We start from the raw sequence: 23,766 nt of genomic DNA, 5'->3' as shown, positions 1-23,766 counted from the left end.
CTTGCCTCTTGTCCAACCAATTCAATAGGTTCCTCAATTCTATCACTTCTTGACTCTCAGGGCCAGCTCTGTCCTTTAGTAACCTCACCACATGGAGGCTTAACTATGACACGGCCAAGAGCCCCACTGGTAATTCCATCTCTGCAGTTACAAGTCTCTAGCAACCCCCTATGTATCCTGCATGAGAAAGGACTGGCCATGGTGCAAAACTTCCATTTCAGGATCTTCTCAAGCACAGCCCACTGTGGTGAATGTGTAACATTTTATTGACATTGGTAAACAGCACCTTGCTGTCCAAACTGCAGGTGGTCCAGAATAATTCTTCACGGCTAATATGTAATCTTCCCTCTCGCTCGCCCTCCTCCCGGATTCTCAGGAAGCTTTACTGGCTGCCGATTAAGAAGCGTGTAATTTTCAAACTATGCTGTTTGACACATAAGGCACTCTACAAGTCTCGTCCAACCTACCTGTCCACTCAACTATATCTCTACCTGCCTCTTAGATGTCGAAGATCTTCAGATAAGGCAATGCTGGTGATTCCACGCATCTGTACCTTAAGATATGGGGGTAGATCTTTCTCTTACACAGCCCCTTATCACTGGAACTAACTCCCTCTTGGTCTTCACTTTTGCTCAAACTTCACCTCCTATATGAAGGGTTTAAAGGCTTGGCTGTTTTAGAATGTTTTATTCTCATTTGAGCAGTGCAGCGCCGTGATGCACCTCTGGGTGCGAGTCGTGCGTGATACCAAAGGTCTAAATAAAAATAAATAACGTAACACAAAGTGTATTTGTAAAGTGCACGTTCACCCAGAAGCGTATTTTGGTGCTCAATAACAGATGTTTATTGTTACCCCACTTTATGGACCTCATAAGGATGAAAGGCTGAGTGAGCCTGCTGGGATTTGTACCTGTGGCCATGAGGTCAAACACAGACCCCAACAGTGGACACATTAGTCCACTAAGCCACCAGACCCGGCATGAACTATAAAAGAGCCACAATGGCTAGGGACTGCAAAGATGGGCACAAACCTCACCCAGCGTATCTAATGTCCTTTATGCTAGCTTCTATCCAGAGAGAGGTCCTTCTTTCCGCCCAGATGTCCACTGCTTTGGCAGACTACAAACAACTCTATTTTACAAACAAAAAAAATGCAACACTCGATCATGTAAATGAAAAGTGATAATTTGATACACATTTTAAAGCTTTTCTGTAAGCAGGAATGACAAGGAAGAGCGAAGCATTGGTTTCGTGGTAGTGAAGATCTTGAGCCAGACCGTCAGCAGGTTTGGGTGCCTGGCTGTCCTTACCCGCCAGTATTTGGAGCAAACCACCAGCAGAGATCTTTGCGTGAATGCACAAAAGGAAATACTCTGGCAGTTGTTGCAGTAAATTGGTTTAGACTCTTCCTCAAACACTGGCTCCGTATCCTGTAAAACAAAGTACACATCCTTGTAAATTGGGCAACGAAGAGGACCGTGGCTCATTAGAGATCAGACGAACATTAACGTACCATTATATAACCACATTTTCATATTATTCATCACACTTGGACACACATCCAGAAAGCAGTATTAGCATTTGTGGGAGCTATTCCAGGTCTTCCAATTCAGTGGCAAAGCACAGAACGAGTAAAAACCTGATAACAAGCATTGGCATAGCCAATAGGTCTCGCTTTTGGGACCTTTTAAGTATTTAGTTATGCAGCACGATATCTTTGGTGCAACAACATTAACTGTTGCATGGCTAAACACTTTTAAGGTCCCAAAGGCGAGACCTATTGGCTATGCCAATGCTTGCTTACAGATGATCACGTTGAGCTTCACCATACCGTCCGCCTTCCTGGTAGCAAAATTAACACCTGCACAGAAGCGAAGATGAAGTAACATTAATATGCCTTAAATAAGATGGTGAGATATTCTGAATCACAAATACTACACAAAGTGAGACAGTAAGCAACACTTACAAGTCAGCTTATACAAATATAGTAACCAGCAGAGGTGGCTTTAGGCAGGGGCCTGCAGTTGGAAGGGCGCACGGATTGCCGACTTGAGCTGCCATGAATATATCTTATTCCAGACCACCCGTTCATTGCCTTAAAGTTCTTTGTAAAACCACGTTTTCTTAAACTTCCCCGATTACCGCACTCAACCCTTCAATCCCCTCCCAGGGATTTTGCCTGCAGTTTAGCAGCTGTACAGGTGATTGATGGGAGGCGGCAAAGTGCAAAATGTGCAATTCTTGCCAGGTCACTGCTGAGGTAGAGGACGTGCCCCCCTCATTACCATTTTAATAGGTAGATCTATTTAATTGGATGCGTAGAACACATCCTCCTAGTTCAATGCTTGAGCAAGTCAAATGTGTAAACGGTGGCAACCGTATTTCAGTTAGTTAACTGGAGAACGCAAAAGTTTCACACACGCATTCGCTGTCACATTGCAAATCTTGCCAATTTATTAAAACGGGGTATTTTGCATTATGAAAGCCTCTTCTAAGAGAAGGGCAGGCATTCTGTGGACGTCAAATACTCAATTCAGTGATTACTGAATGTGTGTGTGTGTGTGTGGGGGGGGGGGGGTGTCCACAGTACTGTTAATGTAATCGTCGTCTTTAGAAATGAAGCCTACCAGTACCGGAGTGCAAGAAAGCAGGGAAACGAACTAGTCACATTTGCCGTGGGACACCGCCCGACTACTATTTTACACAAACTCCCCTGCTTCTTACAGCCACGTGCTGGTGCGTCATGTCCATGCCAGAGTTCTAAGACCAGCCAAAGCCTCACAACTTCAGCATGTCTTCCTTCCGCGCGTGGCTGGCTGTGCACACCAAGGGCGCGCGCATGCTGCATCACAACTTCAGGAACAAGTCCCGTCTTTGCAGACGCAAGTGACGGTCTTTTGGGTGTATTCTGGGAATTGTAGTCTTGCAGTTTACGATAGTTGATAAAATACAGGAAGCGGACTGGGTGGGCTGCTCATTTAAAATTCATACTCAAGACCCAAGAAAAGGAGAATTGGTTTGCAGGAAGTTATCGCCCATGCAAATACCGCCCGGCTGCCTCACACCGCCAATGTGAGTCCCGGGGAAGCGAAGGCGCAGCCCAGTCTTCCGCTGGGAAGCTTCGCGAGGTTTGAGGACAGGATTGGTGGATTGCGGAAGGGTGGAGTTTGGGGGGTTCACAATATAAGGAGTCAGGAGAGGGGGTTTCATCCTCTGACTCCTCGCACTACCAGGGGGAAAAGTTTGCCCACCCATCCTACAAGTTTTATTGGGGGGTTGGGTCCTGGTTGGATTGTGTGCTGAAGAGTTGTCATGGTTGGACAGGTTGCACCGGCAGAGGCGTTAGTGGGGGAAGAGCATGTGAAGGAAGATTGTGCACGGGATGGCTGGTACAGGAGCTGCGTTTAATATTGATGCTTGAGAAAACAAGTGGAGGGTCAGCCAGAACAAGGCAGAGCAACGCGGTCCTGAAAGTGAAAGAGGACCGCGCTGCAGCCGATCTCTTGTCTTTATGTTTGAAACACATGGCCCCATAAAGATAAGAAAAGCCTTTACTACAAATGTAAAGCTACCGAGCCAGTCCAACTGGAACGGCTCTAAAAGTGAAAACAGTACGTCACTAGATGCTCTTTTCCAATGGCTGGCCACCGTTTAGCATAAACGGTGACGCCAGCCAATGGAAAAGAGGGGCGGGCTTAAACCCCGCTAGTGAAATCTACCCAAACTCATTAAATCTCGCCAGCGAGACTGCGCATGTCTGCGCAGTCTACGCCAGGCGAGACCTAAAAAGATAAACGTAGAGCATGGTCTCCAGCAGAGAGTGAAACACAACACTCAGCGTAGAACACGGCTCACAAGGATGTGTTGAGCTTGTGTATACTCCACATATGCACCCACAGCACACTGATACATGCTGCACGTCTTGTGATTTACAGGTGCAATGACAGTTTTTTGTTTTTGCTTTATACAGCGCGAACTCGACCCGAAGGTATCAGAGCGCTTTACATGAGTACCAGTTACGTCACAGACGGACACATTCATTCTTTTAGGCACGGGGAGATTAAGTGATTTTCCCAGAATCACAGGATGTTGAGCGTCGCTGCCGAGACTCGAACCCGGTTCCCCAGCATCAACTTCTACGGCTCTGGCCGTTAGGCCAATGCTTGGTAACAGACTAGCCACTGTTAATTCAAAACGGCTATAGAACACGCTTGGGGCAATACTCTGAGGGCACGTTTGGTATACAGTGCACAACGGATGTCCTGCATAGTGCACTATCACAGCACATACAATCTGTACACTGCACGCAAGGCATGCCTTACCACTATACCTCTGTAACAGAATGTTCAGAACATCACACCCTGTGCACAGCGCACACAACTGATCTAAAAGCCTTGCCTAAGCAACAAAGAGTTCCACGATTGGTTTGCAGTACTATCAGGGCATACACTGAAAATCTTGGAGTAAATGTCACTAAACCTTACAGGCTCCCTGAGTCTATACATTCAAGCTGGCAGGTTTCGACAACACTGGGCGCAGGAGTTCTTAAACTAGGATGGTTACCACTTTTTAACATGAGTTTCAGCTTAAAACAAATTCCAGCACACATTATCGGAAGCTGATCCCATTTTGACAGCACATCAGGCCCGGCTCCAGGAATTTTTATTTGGGTGGGCCAAGGATGCATTCGGGTGGGCCACTGCAGGCCTGATTTGTCACTTATATGTCTAGCCAGGCCTGCTTTAAGGCCCTCCTTTATCTCTCCTTAGTCTTACAAGGACCCAGTAAAACGCATTATTTTCTTTCCAAATCTCTCTCAAAAAGTGTTTTTTTCCATGTAATCTCTCTTGGATGGGAAGAGAAGGTTACTGAGGTGGAAGTATCAGGCAAGTGACACTTCTCGGGCTCTCCCTCATGACCTCCTACTCTGATTCCCTTACTGCCACCCTCCTCCAGTGCCCGCATTTCTCCGGAGCCCCCCCATTGAACTTCTTGGATTCCCTCACTGCCTCCCTCCTACAGTGTCCCTCATCTGTCTGTAGCCCCTCTCCCTATTGACCTCCTTCTCGGACACCCTTACTACCACCCTCCACCAGCGCCCATCATCTCTCAGTAGCCCCCTCCCAATTGACCTCTTCCTCAGATTCCCTCACTGCTACCCTCCACCAGTGCTCCTCATCTCTCCGTAGCCCCCCCCTCTATTGACCTCCTCCTCGGATGGATTCCCTCACTGCCACCCTCCTCCAGTGCCCGCATTTCTCCGGAGCCCCCCATTGAACTTCTTCTTGGATTCCCTCACTGCCTCCCTCCTACAGTGTCCCTCATCTGTCTGTAGCCCCTCTCCCTATTGACCTCCTTCTCGGACACCCTTACTACCACCCTCCACCAGCGCCCATCATCTCTCCGTAGCCACTCTCACATATGCATTTCATTTGTTGTATTGCGCTACTTGTAGTGTAGGGTGTGACAGTACTTTACATCATGCTCACATTATACAGAGACAATCAATCATGCACGTATGTAAATCAATCTACAGGGAATGTCACATTAGCCAATGAGGATTCTAAGGTGTAGGAATTACAGGTCATCCATACTGATAGGCAGTATATTTTAAGAGGGTTTGGTCTGGAGAAGTACAAACTCAGGATTTAAAGCATATCCCAGTGGTTAGGGGTTGGCTTTACTGATAAAATGTCTGCCCAAACAAACTCGTTTTAGCAACATTAGAATAATGAAAGATGGGAAGTTCTAACTATATTACAACACAAAAAAAGAAAAAAAGCTAAGTTATAATTGAGGTTTACATGCAGCTCTTTGATGACAGTTCACAGGTCACTGTCCAATGATAGGATTGTAACTTCTGAACTGCAAGTAACACCAGAATCTTTGTGACAAAGGCAGTAACCCATTGAGCTATCCACATAAATTACAGTTTATCTGCATTTCAAAACTACCCACAGACAAAGGGTTGGCAGGATCATTAATCACCAGAGTTATCAGGACATTTTTATTGTTTATTGTAGTCTTGTATCCGTGGCAGAGTCCGCAATGATAATAATAAAAACTGTTTAAATGAGGCATTCTCTCACCTGCTCGGTTCCTCCTCACAGCCCGATTTGATAAGCAGCTGCAGGGGCCAGGAAAGGTGAATCCGGAGAAACAAACTTTTTTTCTCCAGCGTGGAATAGAAAAGCAAATATCCACACAGCAGAACGGTTACGGTTACAGGGTGCCAAAGAGAGGATTTGTCCCCTTTGATATGCCCCTATTTTACCTGCAAGAGTGGTGCAGGGACACAGTCCACCTTTCTAAAAGGAGATGCGTGATTGGGGGTGCCTGTGAAAGAGAGCCCAGGCCCAATCATGAAACTCCCAGAACAGGAAGAAAAACAAAGTACAGAGGAACGTTTTCAATGAAAGTGGTCATTTACTACTGGCCTTCGTGACGTCACTGCCAGGGCCTTCGTGACGTCACTGCCAGGGCCTAGGCTCATGTTTGGGTGTGCCACGCTCATGTTTGGGTGGGCTTGGCCGACCCGCTAGAACCGGGCCTGCAGCACATTCAAACAACTTGAGCTAATGCATACTTTAAAAATAGTGACTGTTGCTTTAGCTGTTTTATAGAAACCCATTTTAAACTATGCGCTGAATTATCAAAGTAATATTTGAAAACAATTAATAATGGCATGCACAAATCTCAAAAAGCAAGAACTAAGACATACTTTGAGACTTGCCAGATTGATGGGCAAGCACACTCATGAAACATACAACAAAAAACTTAAATCTGGAATGTCCATAAAAGCTTGCCCTGAAAATGAATTCACTAAAGATTACTCAACACCCACTGACAGTTCCACAAAAGCATTCATTATACAACATCCGTACAGAACATGAATCCAACCAACGGTCAGTCCTGTTTTTCCCACTACCCAAATACACATTAGTACTACATCAATACACAATTTTATATAAATTAGCAATACCTTTTCTTACCATTGACAATGAACTCCACGTCCTATCACAGAACACAAATTCATTAGATCTCTCCTAGAATGATGTTGAAACACCTATTGTGAACAATACCAATACTTACAGTGGGCTTTGGGTCAGCCATTTGCTTATTACTGGTTGTCATTTTTGTCAATCTTATTTGCTTGCTTCTAACGTAATGCCTTTCCTAGCTCTGCTTATGTTTGCCCCACTACTGCAGTACAGTTTTGAACCATCTTCTGACTGGATGACTTCTATCCTTCCACTTCTCACAATTATCAAACTTCCTTCCTCTGTTTTTAGCAATCCAAGGGAATGCATGTGTTTTCATGCTCTCTTCATGCTCTCTTCTATCCTCATACTTCTTCGCCCTCCATACCCTTGCCCCATCCAACTCCCACACACCTGCCTGTCCTCTGCGAGCTCTGCCTTTAGCCCCACTACTGCTTTTTAAAAATGTTTTAATAACATCGCTTTTGTTACTCATCCGCTCCTCTCTACTCGCCACTTTGCTTTTAGTGTATTCTTTGCTTCCCCACAGGTCCCGTTACTTCTTTTATTTTTTATTTTAACTCTTTAGTAAGGTCCAGCAGCAGCAATTTCTACTGGCCTGCTGCTTTCCAAAAATGTGCTTTTGGAGAAAAAATGTTATACAGTAAATTTAAACATAAAAGAAAATGGCTGCGCGTCATGTCACGCACATACACGTGTGGTGGTGCAAGAGTTTGTAAACGTAATCACCTGCAGCAGCCTTAGTAAAATGATGCATATATGTGAATTCATGAGAGCACATGCACGCAATATATTACTGTGTTTTCTTTCCCAATGCAATTCAGCATTGGCAATAACACAATAACTTTTTTTTTTCTTTTGCCAATCAGTATCAGCAAAACGCATTGGAAGTCCCAGCAGCTCTTTTCTGGCAAAGCAGAAATGAAAGATTGGGTTGCTTCGCCAATGCTTTTTGTTAACCAGGAAACCAAGGCTGTATTTATGTACGCATACATTTTCTTTACATACATTAATAAACATAGGTATATATATTTAAAATAGATTTTCTATATTCAATATGTATATATTTAGGTAATTCAGTGCATTCTATAAGGCGTTCTTGTGTCTACTTTCAAGTGTTAATTTAGCACTTTAATATCAGCATTTGACATGTGGGCTCATATTACTTCAAAAGGAAAAACACCATGCATACATTTCCTACTTTTGAGATTAATTAGTTTTTGTCAGCGTCAAACTTGGCAAAGGTAGGCCCAGCATCGTGGGATGAGGGTTCAAAATATTGCTAGTATCAAAACTCCAAATAAACAGTTATGCATTATGCCCTTTCTTGCAGCTGCTTTCACCACTATGGACATGACTGGTTGACTGCACCTATGCGGTCATAAACCCGGGCAGGACGAGGGATTTGTTCTGCTGTTCAGGTGTACAGATATCTTAGTCGAAGACATACTGACAACAACATTAGCATTGATGGCTCTGAAAACCTAATTCGAGTCTTGGATCAACCTTCCACTAGAAGTACTGGAAGAGTGGCCAAAATGAAAATGGTGTCCCTCTGACGATTCTTCTAGGGAATAGTCTGTGTCTCTGAAAGGCAGCTTTTTAGGGCCCTAGATAAAACCCTCAATAGGTTGGTGTAGAACAATGGAAGAAACAATGTAGTACTGGAGTCAAGCAAACAACCCTATGAGTATAGAGGTGGGCAACAATATCAATTGCTTTATATGTGTGCCTGTGAGTGGCACCGAACATGCAGGATATAGTCCAGTGCAGTTCATGCATGTTAAATGCCTGTGCTAGGTGTAGGTGTGCATGTGAAGCGTACAATACATGAAGAACTCTTCGTTCCTTTTTGGAAGACCCAGGGCCTTCATGGTGAAACATGAGAAGTGGCGGTAGAAGAATCCCCCCAGACAGATGTGTATTGCTGCAATTCTGTAAAGTGGGAGGATCACACTGGTAAAAAGATAACAAGGGTAGTCCCCTTCCTGCACCCCCCCTCCTGAACATTTCAAAGAGAGAGGTCACAAGAAAGAGGCCTGAGCATCTATCAGGAAGGAGATGGGGCTGATAAGAGTATCAAAAATAGTAGGGCTCAGGTCCTGGGCTAACCGTTTGATACACCTGTCTGACACCCAGATGTGAACTCTAGTCACTACAATGGCCTGTGTTTTGGGGGGCTATCAGCTTTAGAGTCGCTCCTGCTGTGACAGACTACTTTCAAGAGGAAGAGAAGTGCACAATTCAAAAGGAAGCAGGCACCCAACATAAATATGAAAGACCCGGAGTCTAAATCACATTTGGTGTCTAGAAATGGACTAAAAGCAGGGGAGCTTGAGACCCTTAAAATTATTAACTGCAAATCAGCCAGACAGGCTGTGTGAGGAGGGAAGGCTCTGAAAGACTTCTGCCTGTGACCAGGACTGAGGGACAGGGCCTGCTAGCCTCCCAGCTGGGTGAGGGGACATCCTCTAGGGTATCCAAGACCTACTACGCTGGAGACTGGAGCACCACTGCCTGGCTGCTTTCCAAGACCAGTGTGCCCTGTGAAGAAGAGAATAGAGTTGGAGGGAGCGAGGTCCAGTGGGGAGCCCTTTCGTGTGGATTCCGTTTGCGAGCAGTGAGGAGGCTGTTGCTGCACCGATCAGGTCAGTGCCCGTGTGCAGGACAAAGTCTGCGACTCTTGTATACAAGAGGAGGGCTGCCATGAAGTGAGCCATGTACATCGCTGACCCGATTGGGCCACAGCTCACGTGCACTGAGGACATGGTGATCCCACATGTCAGGAGGGACTGCCGTGAGAGGTTTGCTGTGCTGTGAGAGCTGGAGCCCTTGGGCAGTGGTGATCCATGACCCCGTATGCCAGGCGGGGCTGCCACAAGGACATTGGTGGGCTGATCAGGCTGGAGCCCATGTGCAATGAGGATACAGTGACCCCCGGATGCCAGCAAGACAGGGGACCTGGTTGGAATCCTCACCGAGGTGCACCTACACTGGTTGAACGATTCACACACTAACCAGAAACTTACCCTGCAAGGGGGACCCTCCAGTCACTGTGGTGGTATAAGCACGCGTGAGGAACTTCAAGACTGCTGAGTACAGCCCACTGGGCCAAATTCAGTGAACACACCTGAAGTGCTCCAGCACCTGCAAAGGGGACGCACTGCGGAACTCCAACAGTTGTGGATAAGACTGATTTCTGGCCAGTAGGCCCCTGGGGAATTTGATGGCTGGAAAGTGCTGTGGTACTGAAACACTGTGGATTTTAATATAGAGTCAGAGTGGATTCGAGGCTCGGACTACAAGTTGGGATCACCCAGGATGTTGAATGGGGAATAAGCACTATTGCTTGGAATGAGGAGGGAGTGAGACACGGGGAACTGCCTAAAAAAGCACTAGAGTCCTGGGACTGTGTAGTTGTTTGTGAACGTCATATTTTTCTTTGTGTTGGCAGCAGTATAATAAAAGACTTATTTTACCACAAAAGTAAGTATTTAGCTGGACAATCATGTATTGCAGCTGCTGTGCACATGTTGAGTTTTGAGCCCATTTTCACCCTCCTGTATCCACCTCATCCTGAGGGAGCAATGGGCTGCTCAGAACACTCTATTCCTGAGAGTCAAGTGCTGAAGGGGTTCTTGGGACAGTTTCTCAGGATCCATAGTAGGTCAGGCCCACGGACATCAGGAGTAAAAGGCCTCAACACCCATGGTTGGGCCCAGTAACCCCTCTCGCCTGTGGCCCTCTGAACGGGGCTCCGACAGTGTGCAATTATCATAAATACATCTCACAAACATTTTAGGAGGTAAACTATAATGTAACAAGAAGAAAGAACATTTCCAATGTTTAAGAACATTACAAATTCCAAAATTTCAGAGTAAAAGTGACCTCCTTACCTGCATGCGACTAACTTCTGCAGTAACAATCCACACTTTCAGAATGCCAGTCACTGAAACTGCTACAACTGTATCTTCTTAAAAAAACAAACACAAATAAACCTCAGAAAACATTCAAATGACGGCAAACCTCAGTATCCTGCACACAAACACTTGTGGTAAAAAGAAGCCATGCGACGAACTAGGGTGCATGTTCACGATGACACACTTCACTAGTCTAATGTGACATACAGCGGAGGGTACAAAAGAAAGCTCCCAAATATGGAATAGTCTGTACAATATTATCTCACCAAACGGCTTCTCATGCTACACTATGTGCAACAACCGCAGCAAATCAGTCATCACAGCCACCATAAAGGTTTTGTAGAGACCTCCCTTTTGTTAAGGCATTGTGATTTTTCCTATATATGACCATTTTTATGGGGCACAACCTGCCATTGGCATACCATTATATAGCATCCTGCTCTCCAGTCCATCAATGCTCTCCATGCTGATAAATGGGTAAAAGCTGTCATTATTGAATCTGCTCTGCAGCACATATAGACCGTGTTGGGGGACTTTTCTAGCAGGGTCTTAACTGTAGAGCAAAAAACACTAACCCATGTTGCTGTGCAAAACCTCGAGGGGCAAATGATGGCGAAGTGGAAGATGTGAGCGACCTTAAAAGGTTCAAAGTCCAATAACTACCATGGTCACCTTGGGACATAAGGAGAAGAGGTTGTCTTAGGGTGCACTGCTTTCCTGCAAGTGGCCATTCTAAGCTGCTAACAGAGAGGTTGGGTCAGACGATGAGAGACCTGTATCGGCTCCTATCAGAAGTCTCAGCGGCTGTGGTAGTGATAGCCTTTCGGCCAAAGAAAGTGTCTGTTGGCATGCTAATGTCGGTGCTTAGCTGCTCAGACTGGAGGGAGAGGGCTCTGCAGGTGATGTGCAAGAGGAAGTTGTGAAATGAGGGGAGAACAAGTGGCCGCTTTATCCAGACTTCATCCCAAAAACACTCGTGACAATGAGAGCTCTGATGGACATCAAACTGGCCTTGGTGGCAAGCGGTCACTACCATACCTGTGGGATACCCAGTGAGACCGAGAGTAGACCATGAGTGGAAGATACATGTGCTCGTCCAAATGGAATCAGCAAAATCATTCCTCGATGGTCTGGTTTGTGATGAGGGCCGAGGCAAGGCGTAGGTTGGGGATTGGGTGGTTCTCGGGATGCCTTCGGGTCAGACTACTGTTCTCTCCTTTGATTGTGGAGCTGAGGATTTGGTTCACTGGGGCTGGGGATGTCAGAGATTCTCTGTGTCGCTAATTGAATGTCACTCTGCTGCCCTTTTTGCCATCTGAGTTTTAGGTTTTGGGGTTTTTAGGTTGCTCAATTAAATGTTGCAAATGTTTTTGGTGTAGTAATTGCTCAATCTTCTTGTTGTGGTGAAATTAAGCTTTTGGTAGGATTGCATAAGGTAATGCTATAAAATGGATGTGATATATGCACTGTTCTCTGTTTGGACTCCGTTTTTATTTTTTAATAAACACATTTAAATCTAGCAATGAGAAATCAGTTGCATGGTCTGTTGAGAAGTTGAGGACACCAGCGCTGGCACAGTCTGCTGGACATGCATGCCATTCTGGTCATCTTCTCCTCACCCCCTTGCCAAAATGGCTAGGATTTCCCATAAGCCGCCTGCTGTAAACCCACAAGCATGCAGTTTGCTTTGTCATCTGTGCTGTTAAGGTGTACATAAATTATTTAGTAATGTTACAGTTTTTAATTGTTTCAATGCGTGGGTGCGGAGGAGCTCCCCTAGCATATTTTTTCTTTATAAATGAATTATATATAATACTTCATGTCTCTTACAAAATTCTAAGACGAGGAAAGCCAGCACTTTCTCTTCGAATGCAAATAAAAGTTATTTAGTCCGTCTCATTCTTAAAGAACATAGAGCCTCTGCGACCTTTCATTCCAGTGTCACAAAGTCTTTACTCAGGAAAAAGATAATGAGTAGGGGGCTTACTGGCGTGCATTTATACATTCACATCCGTAACCACTGTTTTTGATAGAAGTCTTTTGTCTGTTATAAGTCTGCTTCCGTTTTGTCTCTGCAGGTCATATTCATTTCATATGTGACATTCATTGCACAGTCTTATAAACGCGAACCAGCGTGTAAAGCTGTTAATGTGGTCTGTCAGAAACAGCTATCCTCGCTCAATGGGAACATACTCCAGGGCTCGGATCTCAAAGACCTGGATGCCACTTTCACGCCGCCTCAGATAGGGAATGATAGGAGCTGTGTCAGTCTTTCCACTGATGATCACAATTAGGCACGCGCCACGAAGACAACCTACATAGAAGAAGCATTACAGGGCAAGGACTTTGATAGCGAAAGATGGTGGCTCAAGGCGGCTGCCTACAGGTGCCTCTGCCTTACTATCTAAAGTCTGGAATTCTACGTCCCAACTGGATGACGGTCTGAGGCAAAACGTGGATTCAGAAAGGTCACTCTGAATTACATAAAACTGCAACATTGCTAATGCAGAGCAATCCATCAAGATCGGCCACCTAAACAGTAAAAAAGGGCACCCACCTTGTGTCCTGTGGGACCGGATAACACTCATAGAGCTGATCCAGTCAGGAGCGATCTTTGAGACTAAAGAATAAAGAACTTCGAGGCTGCAGGCATCCACGACAAGAATCTCCGGATAATGTCCATGGCACAGAAGCCTTCCTTCTCGCTGAGTCCCAACAGAAAACTGGTAGAACTAGAACACACAAAAACATTAATATAAGAAAATGTTCAGAACCCACTGATATATCTTATATGTATATCAGAATGATGGCCTATAGTCCAGGTACATACTAGACTTTCATAGGCTGTGGTTGCAGGACATAGTACACGTGTATGGACACAGAAGGAGGTCACAATGAATGTATAGCCCTCGCCCCTCCCCCCAGCTGTATGTTCACTGTTAACTGAGGGGTCTGCACACATCTACTATGTACATCAGCTGCAGTCCATATATGAAACTGTGTTTATTTAAGAGAATTTCAATTACACATAAATACAATTATGTTTATATTTTACCTTCATTAGATTATTGTGACTAGGAACAGGGATGCTTTTTGTTCTAGAATTTGCTTAAATGTTACTGCTTTTTTGTATGCCAGTTTTGCTGGTCTCTGTTATTTTCCTGTTGTACACGTAGTTGTTGTTCCTTTCAAAGTGCAGGAGTTACCTGCCCTCAACTCTTCCAAACTGATTCACATCTTTGGCAAAGCAGAGGTAAAGACAAGGGCTTGGGAGACTTACCCATCCCCCCTCCCGAGGCTCAGTCGCTGTATGAACCAAAGAGCAAGCACATCCTCACTGTTTTCCCTCATTTACTGACCCCGCATCCCTGACTCCTCAAACAGCCTACATATGTATTTTTTTCCTTTCTCTCGCAGTTTTTATATAGCGCAAACTCGACCCGAAGGTATCAGGGCGCTTTACATGAGCACCAGTTGCGTTACATAAGGACACATTCATTTAAATTAGGGACGGGGAGATTAAGTGATTTGCCCAGAATCACAGGATGTTTCAGCCTCGCTAGACTCGAACCTGGTTCCCCAGCTTCAAAGTCGGGCGCTATAGCCGTTAAGCCACATCCTTGTTAATACAAGACAGGAGAGAGAGAGAGTCTGAGCATGTAGATCAGAGCACTGAAATATCGATAGCAGCAGGCCTATATTTATGCATTATTGCACGGATTTGCAAGCAGAAACGGTGCGATTACCCTACGTGACAATTATGGGCCTAGGACACAGGGGAGGGATTCTAATTAGGGCGTGGTAATTAATAGTTATAATCCGGCAGGTAGGGGCAGAAAAGCTAATTACCATCATCTCTGTCACCCGAAGCAGTGAATGCAACTGAGTGTGTAACAAACAACTCCTCTGTACACAATAGGAACAGGTCTGGTAACTAGGCCTGGCCAGTAAATTCCGTTCCGCTCACGGAATTTGCGGAATTTGGGTAATTTTGCATTCTGCAGAGAACGCGGAATTGCCAAAAATTCCGCAGCTTTGCTGAATTTTTTGCTTGTTTGCGATTTCAAAATGCGTGTTTGCGAGATATTTCCCTCCGAGCACGCAAACAGGAAAAAAAAAAAAATCGCAAACGGGCAGAACAAGCAATTTCACGTGTTCGCGGAACTCTGCGCGCTCACAGAGATTTTTTACCGTTTCGCAGAGCTTTGCGTAGCGCGACTACGCAAATTCCGCCCACCCCTACTCGTAACAGAAGCCACTCGCGTCGCCAGTTCGTGCAGAGTCCCCTTCTCTTTTTTCTCGAAGGGGGAACGTAAACCCAAATTCGGCAGAGTAAAAGGAATAAAATAAACATAACTATGTGCCTATTTGTTTCTATTTTTCTAAGATTTTTAGGGCTTACATTATTCATTTGACAAAGACTGGGTGGGGTCCTCACAGACACAGTGAGAGCGACTTCTGATCAAAGAGCTGCTGCACCCTGAAGAGGGGTGCTGGCACCTTAGACTGGGTATGGGGTTCTAGCAGAGTGCAGCCCAAAGGTGAAGACACATGGAGCAGGTAGCCACTGTCTGCTCTATTTGCAAACCTGTAACGGGCCCTCTAGCCCACAAACGGGGCATTCCTAATGGCTGACCAGCTTCAAACCTTCTACTCTGGGTGCTGCTCCATTGTCTTCAATGAAGTGGTCAATATTCCAGTGCTCTAATTCAGGGTTCTCCAAATTCGGTCTTGGAGGGCCGGATCCATGCCAGATTTTAAGACAACTACATTTACCCAAATGGGGATATGCTAAAAGTCTGGCATGGACCCGGCCTTCCAGGACCAACTTTGAAGAACCCTGCTGTAATACATTGTTTGTTTAAACTAGATACGTTAGTATTAATTGTATAACATGGTTTTACATATTATATTTGAGTTAATCGTAAATAATTATGTTAGACATGGAACTTTTTCTTTTCGCACATTTCCGAGGTAGGATATCACTGCCCACAAAATTGAGTACATGGCATTATCATGTAAAAAAGTGGCCCATACGCTCTACGGACGTCATATTGGGGTGAGGCAGTGTGCTCCCACCCTATTATTTGAAAAGGCTCCCATGAGCTAATGGTGTGACGAGCTTTGGTTGATGCACCTGCGCCCAGTGAAAAACAGAGACCTGAAGACTTTGGGCAGCATTTCCAGCATCCCCAAAACAATGTGTTACTCGCTACTGACATCTATCCAGAAACACATTTCTTGCGATACAGCGCACAGGCTACACCAACAAGGGTGAAAAACTAAAGACTGTCACTGAAATAAGTGTTTTCATGCACTGCATTTACCATAATGCATTGAAGCAAACTGAGTGCTGGGATGCTCCCACCCTCTTTTTGCCTTATTAGAATATATTCTGTCCTGTGATCATGCATTAATCTATTAGAGAAAATATGTATTTTAATATGTTTGGGTGTTTTTATTTTACCAAATGTAATAATCTAAACAGCCATATTTCACAGGCACCCTTGAAGTATTTCCATGCTTAGAGAAATTATATGTAGTTGTCCAGCTGATGTCAGCTACTGGAATGCCTCTGGTAAAAGAGACAGAAGCCACCAGGGCCCTGGTGGAGTGGAAAAAAATGACCTCCTGGCCAAGATATTTCCCATCTTGATAAAGCGGATGACCTAACCCCAATCAAAAAATGGAGTGTTTCTCGACAAAACACTGAAAAGCTGATCATTCACACTGTCCTGTCGAGTGCAGTTCACATATTAGGATACTGCATGCCTAGTGTCCAGTCTATGCACCCACTCCTCCTTTTGGCTGGGATGTAGATAAGGGAAGAAGATAGAAGGGTAATGGACTGGTCCATGTGAAACGCAGATGCCACCTTGAGTAGGAAGGATGGACAGGTATGAAGGGCTACTTATCTGGAAAGAATTCCGAACAGTGGACAAAAACATTGGTACTGAATTCTATGCCATTAAAGACTGACATTATTAACATCAATGTTAGTTTCTCAACAGTGAAGAGTCGAAATGGGTAACTGAGCATTGGCTTAAATGATAATGTCATTAGAAAAGTCAACACAAGATTCAAATCCCTATGAGGGTCAATGAACAGAATGGGACGAAACAAATAATTTATACCTCTTACAATATGTGCCTCTTGTGGTGATTTAAACAAGAATGGCTGGCCAGGTAGAAACAATAAGGTAGACAGGACAGGCAAATACCCCTAATTGTAGCCACTGTCAGGCCCAGTTCTGCAGGGGAAATAGTGAAATTCAGTATGTCTGAAAAACGAGGCTTAAAAGTATCAAGGCCTTCCAAGAAGCACCATTGAACAAATGTGTTCCAGCAACATGCATAATTGCATTTCATATTGGGTTTTCTGGCAGCCAAGATGACATCTGCAACTTTAGAAGGAAGGCTAAAGGACTATCTGGTACTGCTGAATCACCAGCATTTGGGGATTGTGGGGGTAGGACAGGACCATCCTTCTGTAAGAGCAACTTCACCCTGTGAAGGAGGCAGAAATGCGAAGTGCCTTCAGATTGGCATACCAGATCCTCCTTGAAAACCTTGGGGCTCAATCCTCCTACACCTTCCGTAGGACCATCGCTCAATGCGGATTTGATGGAAATACATACAGCAAGCCATAAGATCAGCTTGAGGGGAATGCATCACCCATGGTGCCATTCAGAGGGAAGTGAATGGCACAAAAAGGAAGGAGGATACTTACTGTTCAAGGCGCTGGCGTACAGATCCTTACATGGACACCCCAAAGAAAGAATGACTACCCACAACTTTAGCACATTTATACACAGATACTTCTAAGAAGCACAGGACTGGCATTGTACAGACATGGAACACAACTATAGCATTACTTTACACTTTGTTTTTTCCCCGTAAATATACATAAAGAAAACAAATGAAACCTATGAGGCATTAATCTGTGCTTTCTCACGTCAGTTACTCTGTACAGTAATACCTTTGCACTGCAGCAATAAATGAGTCAATGTGTGTTTATTAGTGTGAAGGTGTTATCATCACTTTAGAGGAACTAGCCTGAGAAAACAGAATAATGTCTCACAGATTCCATCCTAGAATCTCTATGTAGAAGGAAAAACCTGGGGCCATAATTAATGGGACTAATTAATATGATTGTATCTCACTGCATTGATTTAAACTCTTGTGCTCTTGTTATGGTTAAATACCATTATTTATAAATACTGCCATTGACTAAAGAGCATGAAATAAACCATTTATGCATGTCTGCTGAGGACAATATGCTATTTAGGAACATTTTTGAGGGAGTGGAGGGGCATCATAACCCACTCGAGGAGAATTATGGCCCTTTCCTACACTCAACAATGCTAATAATAGTATATTATGCCATGTACATATTTAAATATATACTATTAATGCCATGGCAGTGAAAATAAATGCGGCCCAACCATGTGTTACTAAGAGCAACTGTTTTCATAAGCGCACATTTAAACATTACTAGTAAGCGAAAATGACTTGAGAAACAGGCCGGCAAAGTTCAGCCCACAATGGTCACCGATTTCAAACCCATTGTACAATGCATATCTTTTGTGAAAATTATGCTAATTAAACAAGTAAAGCAGTAGTGTGTTCTGGTGCTGTGATTACATAGGTGCACTGTGAATGAATTGTCATCAATAATACTAACTACCTGGAGGAAAGAAAATCAGGCTCAGATTAGTTCTCTCAGTGGATGAATTCCATATTTGACATAAATTACATAATTTATGTAAAATCATAAAATCTTCAGAAATCTAGATTTTGAAGCCACTGTTTCTTGTACAATATAATCACCTAAATATGTAATATTAATATGTATATATATATATATATATATATATATATATATATATATACACACACACATTATATATATATATATATTCACTGAAAAAACCATAGGTTTCACACATGTTATAGTTAGCTGTACATTTCACTTGTAAAAAACCAATGAAATTCCCCCGTTATAGTTAGTGCAGGCAATTAGAACTCACGCGACCGCAATCCTCTGCTGATGCTAATACTGTATTTAGACACTTATTTGCCCATGTCTTCTTCCATTAAATTTTAGCTATACATATATTACAAATATTTTTTTTTCATAAAGACACATATGTCATCAGCAGAAGATTGCGGTCGCGTGAGTTATAGTTGCCTGCACTAACTATAACGGGGGAATTTCATTGGTTTTTTACGAGTGAAATGTACAGCTAACTATAACATGTGTGAAACCTATGGTTTTTTCAGTGAATTTGCAAGGTTTTTTAAATGCTAATTCCTAACTATAACGTGTGTGAAACCTATGGTTTTTTCAGTGAATTTGTACGTTTTTTTAAATGCTAAGTTACTTTACGCCATTCGTGGCGTGCGCGCCCAGTTAACGCAGTGCGTTCCGTGCGCGCACCGTGCGCGCACAGTGAGCACGCGGTGCGCTTCGCGCACCGCGCGCCCACTTTACGCAGTTAGTGCCGTGCACGCACGGTGGTCACGCGGTGCGCTGCGCGCACCGCGTGCCCACGTTATGCGGGATGGGCCATGTACGCACGATGCGCTTCGCGCACCGTGCGCACATTTGTTAATTTCATACCGCTTATATGCCATGCACAAATGGTGCCCTTCGGGCACCATTTGCACACGGGGTGGGGAGAATGTGGATATTTTTTTGAAAAAAATTTTTTTACCGTACGCGTACGGTAAGCGTAATCGGCGATTTTCCGAAAAATAAATTATTTTTTTTTTGGACTTGGGGGTTGTTTGGGGACCCCTATATCAATGCTGGGTGGTTAGGATCTCAAGAAACTGCCTCTTTAGACATTTTTGGGCTTCGTTTTTGCTGCCCAACTCAGAGAGCGAGAGAGAAAATGGCGGCCGCCGCTTCCTGGTTTCGACCGATTCGAATGTTTACTAAGATCTAAGAGCCAATCAAAATCGCGCTCGCGCACGCCACCGTACGCCTACGGTAAGCTTACGGTAAGCGCACCGTAAGCGCACCGTAAGCTGCCACAGATATATATATTGATTTAAAGGCTATTTTCTCAGAATCTACTGAACAGATTTACACCAAACCTACAAAAGGCACTTCCTTGACCTGAGGACTACCTCTCTGCCAAATTTCAAGTAATTCTGTTCAGCCGTTCGGGCTGTAGCTGTGTCTAAAGGTCCTATGGAAAAATGCATGGGAAAAACGCGTTTTGGGACCCCCCTTTTATCTCAGCCCCCGCTTGACGAATCCCCCCGAGACTTTCAGGGTAGGAGCAGAGCGTAGCGCCCCACCTATTTTGAAAAATTCGCGAGGATTCGTCGACCGGCGCCAAAGTTATTCAAAATAGAATGTTGCGGATTTCCTATGGAAACGTGGTCCTAACTATAACTACCTACTGGCGACCGCCAGTAGGTAATATATATATATACACACATACACACACACACACATATGCTGAGCTGTTTTTAGAAGACATTTACATTACTAACCTGCATACCAGTGTGGGTGCATGCCAGTTTTGTGAACTCAATGCACCTTCCATCATTTACATCCCACAGACACATCTCTCTGTAAAACAGATAAGACAAATGTTAAATACACGTTTTAAAATTGAGACTTTGAAAAAAAGCATGTTTTACTAGAGGACGTTTTCATTTATTATTTTATTTTTCAAGCACAATTCGTACTGCACATAAAAAGTGAAATTCTTCGAAGCCGACTCAAACAACAAAATATCTGTGTTAATGGTTGCAAATGTCAACTCGGTGGTCTTCACTAGATAAAGGGTGCTAAATATAAAACTCAGTGCCATCAAGTTGCCATCTACACATACAATTCCAGAGAGAGACATGTAATTAAATCATTTTAATTTAACAGATAAATTAGAAAGCAAATTTGAATATGGAATGGAAAAGAAAGAGAGAATATGAACTGAATTCAAAGTTTTTCATCCGTGACAGCATAATATTTTGGGAGGATGGGGATTAGGGGGAACTATACCAAATATTCCTATGTAACCCATGTAAGAGGTCACTAAATGCGTCTTTTACCGTACCGTAACTGTAATGAATGTGCTTTTCGCAAAAAGGACACACTCAAACCCTGCACTCCCACTTTGGAGCCAAATATACCACTGCATCTTTAAATAATACACTTTGAGTAGCACTCCCTAAAGACGAGGAAAGGACGCAGCACTCCCTTTAGGCGAGGCAAGAAAACAAATTCAGGTGCATTTATAGTAACACACACACTTTGAGAAGCACTCCCTAAAGACGAGGAAAGGACGCAGCACTCCCTTTAGGCAAGGCAAGAAAACAAATTCAGGTGCATTTAAAATAACACACACAAGTTTATTAATGTAACATTTTAGAACGGTAGGCCAAATATATCAGTAAATGCAGATTCCCAAAAGTCAAGTGACTAAAATGTAAAATTAGAATAAAATGCAGTATATACAAGTAGCAAAGAGTAGAAAATATATACAAAATGGTTAGGAACACCTCACCGATCGATTAAGCCACATCCTTGCCAACTCTAGCTGGGGGAGCCCTACATCAGTCCAGGAAGGAGTTCGATCAGGACTCAAATTCCATCACCTCCGCAGCAATACGTCTATTCTATGGCGAGCTTCCACCTAGCCCTCGAAGGTTCCCAGCTTAAATACCATTACTAAACGTGAGGCGAAGCTTCTAGAAAACCTCGCCCCCTTCTCATTAGAAAAAACCGAGCTGGCTGTATCAGTCTGCGTCAAGGCCAAGACGGACGCTGGCCAAGCTCCCGTATTTTGACTCAGAGACAGAGTTGTACATTCTCACATCTTCCAGCCTCTATCTTGACGAAGCTCCTACAAGGCCTTCCAGAGTACATTAAACAAAAGCAATCGCTCTGAAAAACAGAAAGACCTTGAATGTGAATAACCCAAACAACTTGCCAGCACTGCTGTGCACGCAGAAAAACTGCAGCAAGGCAAAGCCAGGGAAAAAGGATGACATGAGGCCATGTCAAAGCCAATAGTAAACACTTCATAATTCTCATAACCCAAACAACTTACAAGCACTGTTGTGCACGCAGAAAAACTGCAGCAAGTCAAAGCCAGAAAACAAAATGACATGAGGCCATGTCAAAGCCAATAGTAAGACCTTCATAATTCTCACCAATGTACAACACAATGCACATTTCTGCACAACTGCTTATAGCATCACATACTCTATCTCTCAATGTCCTATAGCATCACATACCTTATCTCTCAATGTACAACACCAAGCACATGTGTGCATCACTGTCCACAACACTGCACTTCGAAACCAAAGAGTACATTCCACACCTCTCTCTCCCTCTCACACTTTCAAATGCACATCCCACACCTTCTATTCTTGGCAAGACTGTTCTACTCTGTGACAGCTCCCACTGAAAGACAACAAGATTACAAGAGAGAAGAGAAGCAGGCCCGTCCTACATTAAGGCTAGGGTAAAATAACACACTAAAGTCAATTAAAATGATGGTAGTCGAAGGCCATCATAGGGTGCCAAACCACAAGAGTGCCTCTTTCAATACTGTAACTTACACAGATTCAGGCCTGGTTAAGATTATGTCCAGTAACATTAAACCATAGAATATAGGCATTCCATATCTCAAGAGGGATGTACGAATGTTTGTTTTTGGAAACTCTACAAGATAATGCAATGGCAAGACATTTTCCTAGGATGCTACCACATTCACATTAGACTGGGAAGTAATTCACATAGGAAGCGTAAGCAAAGAAAACGTGAAACTGTTCTAATTGTAGCTGAAAAAGCATGGACCTTACGGACGCCTTTGAAAGGCTAAAACAGTAATGAAAAAAACATTATAGAAAAGATTAATGTGCAAGTCAAAAGACGTTGTCTAAAGTTGCAGAATTTACTTCGAAGTACATTCAGTTCATTATAAAATGTCCAAAATTAAGCCAATGAGGCAAATGTGCAATGAACACCACTCTACCAAAGGGCTACCACAGCATAGTGCGCAAGGAACACCTTGGGGCGCCTCACCGTACAAACGCAGTCACCTTAAAAACTAAGATTTATACCAACAATGGATAACTAGAGCTAACTCACTTTTTTCTCCATCATGGTATCTTTCATTCATGCACATGCTTGAAGCACGATAATATTTAATTGGCCTATTAACAACTAGGGAAGAGAGCTGGCAAAGGTACTCTTCTTTACCACCCATAGGTGTGTACCTTGTTTTTAATGAAAATGAGGTGCACACGTATGTAGTGTTGTTTGCTACGAGTGAAACATATATTGTATCAGACATTAAATGAGATAATATATTAACATAGTTGGTGGAACATTTCAAGGAATTCAAATCACCCACGTGGTGGAGATATTGTACTAGTTCTGAACTTACACAAATGCAAGTGGATTCATTTCCTGGATTTGAACAACAAGGGATTAAATTAATGTGATAAACTTGGCGAACAGGAGGGTACGAACACAATGGATGATTGATATTACCAGGACTGTATTATTAATGGGTAAGTATTTTAGAGCATAAAAATTATGGAAATATCCAATTATGGTCATAACCCAAACGCTTTCAGTCACCTATGTTGTCCATAAATGCTTTTTGTTTTCAGATTTTGGTTAATTATCACCCCTTCTTACCATCTTTGAACGATCCTTCTACGTTTGTCTGACACTGCACGCAAGGAAATTATCTGACTGAGCAAGCGAGCTTTCTGTGTGATTAATGGCTCGCATCAATAAAGACAAAGCTTTCTGAGCCAGAGTCTGCAGCCTACTGTTACAAAGTAGTAGCCTTTTCTTTACTCCACTCCCAC

General features: G+C 43.7%; 1 protein-coding gene and 1 long non-coding RNA gene across 5 annotated transcripts in view; one reads left to right on the top strand and one right to left on the bottom strand.

The window, feature by feature from the left end:
* WDR7 (WD repeat domain 7) overlaps nucleotides 1–23,766 on the bottom strand; it is a 1,596,127-nt gene that overhangs the window by 1,435,619 nt on the left and 136,742 nt on the right. For all 4 annotated transcript variants that reach the window (XM_085630124.1, XM_085630134.1, XM_085630121.1 and 1 more), the window contains 4 exons: nucleotides 20,428–20,506; nucleotides 13,479–13,653; nucleotides 10,898–10,974; nucleotides 1,311–1,430 (listed from right to left, as the gene is read on the bottom strand). In XM_085630124.1, the coding sequence (XP_085486250.1) occupies nucleotides 1,311–1,430; nucleotides 10,898–10,974; nucleotides 13,479–13,653; nucleotides 20,428–20,506 (451 nt within the window). The remainder of the gene's footprint in view (nucleotides 1–1,310; nucleotides 1,431–10,897; nucleotides 10,975–13,478; nucleotides 13,654–20,427; nucleotides 20,507–23,766) is intronic.
* LOC146863991 (uncharacterized) overlaps nucleotides 1–23,766 on the top strand; it is a 211,375-nt gene that overhangs the window by 55,215 nt on the left and 132,394 nt on the right. The window lies entirely within an intron of this gene.

Source organism: Triturus cristatus, chromosome 2_1 (genome assembly GCF_964204655.1).
Source record: "Triturus cristatus chromosome 2_1, aTriCri1.1, whole genome shotgun sequence".
Classification (NCBI taxonomy): domain Eukaryota; kingdom Metazoa; phylum Chordata; class Amphibia; order Caudata; family Salamandridae; genus Triturus; species Triturus cristatus.
Note: the sequence above shows the minus strand (reverse complement) of the source record. Positions and strands in the feature narration are given on the sequence as shown.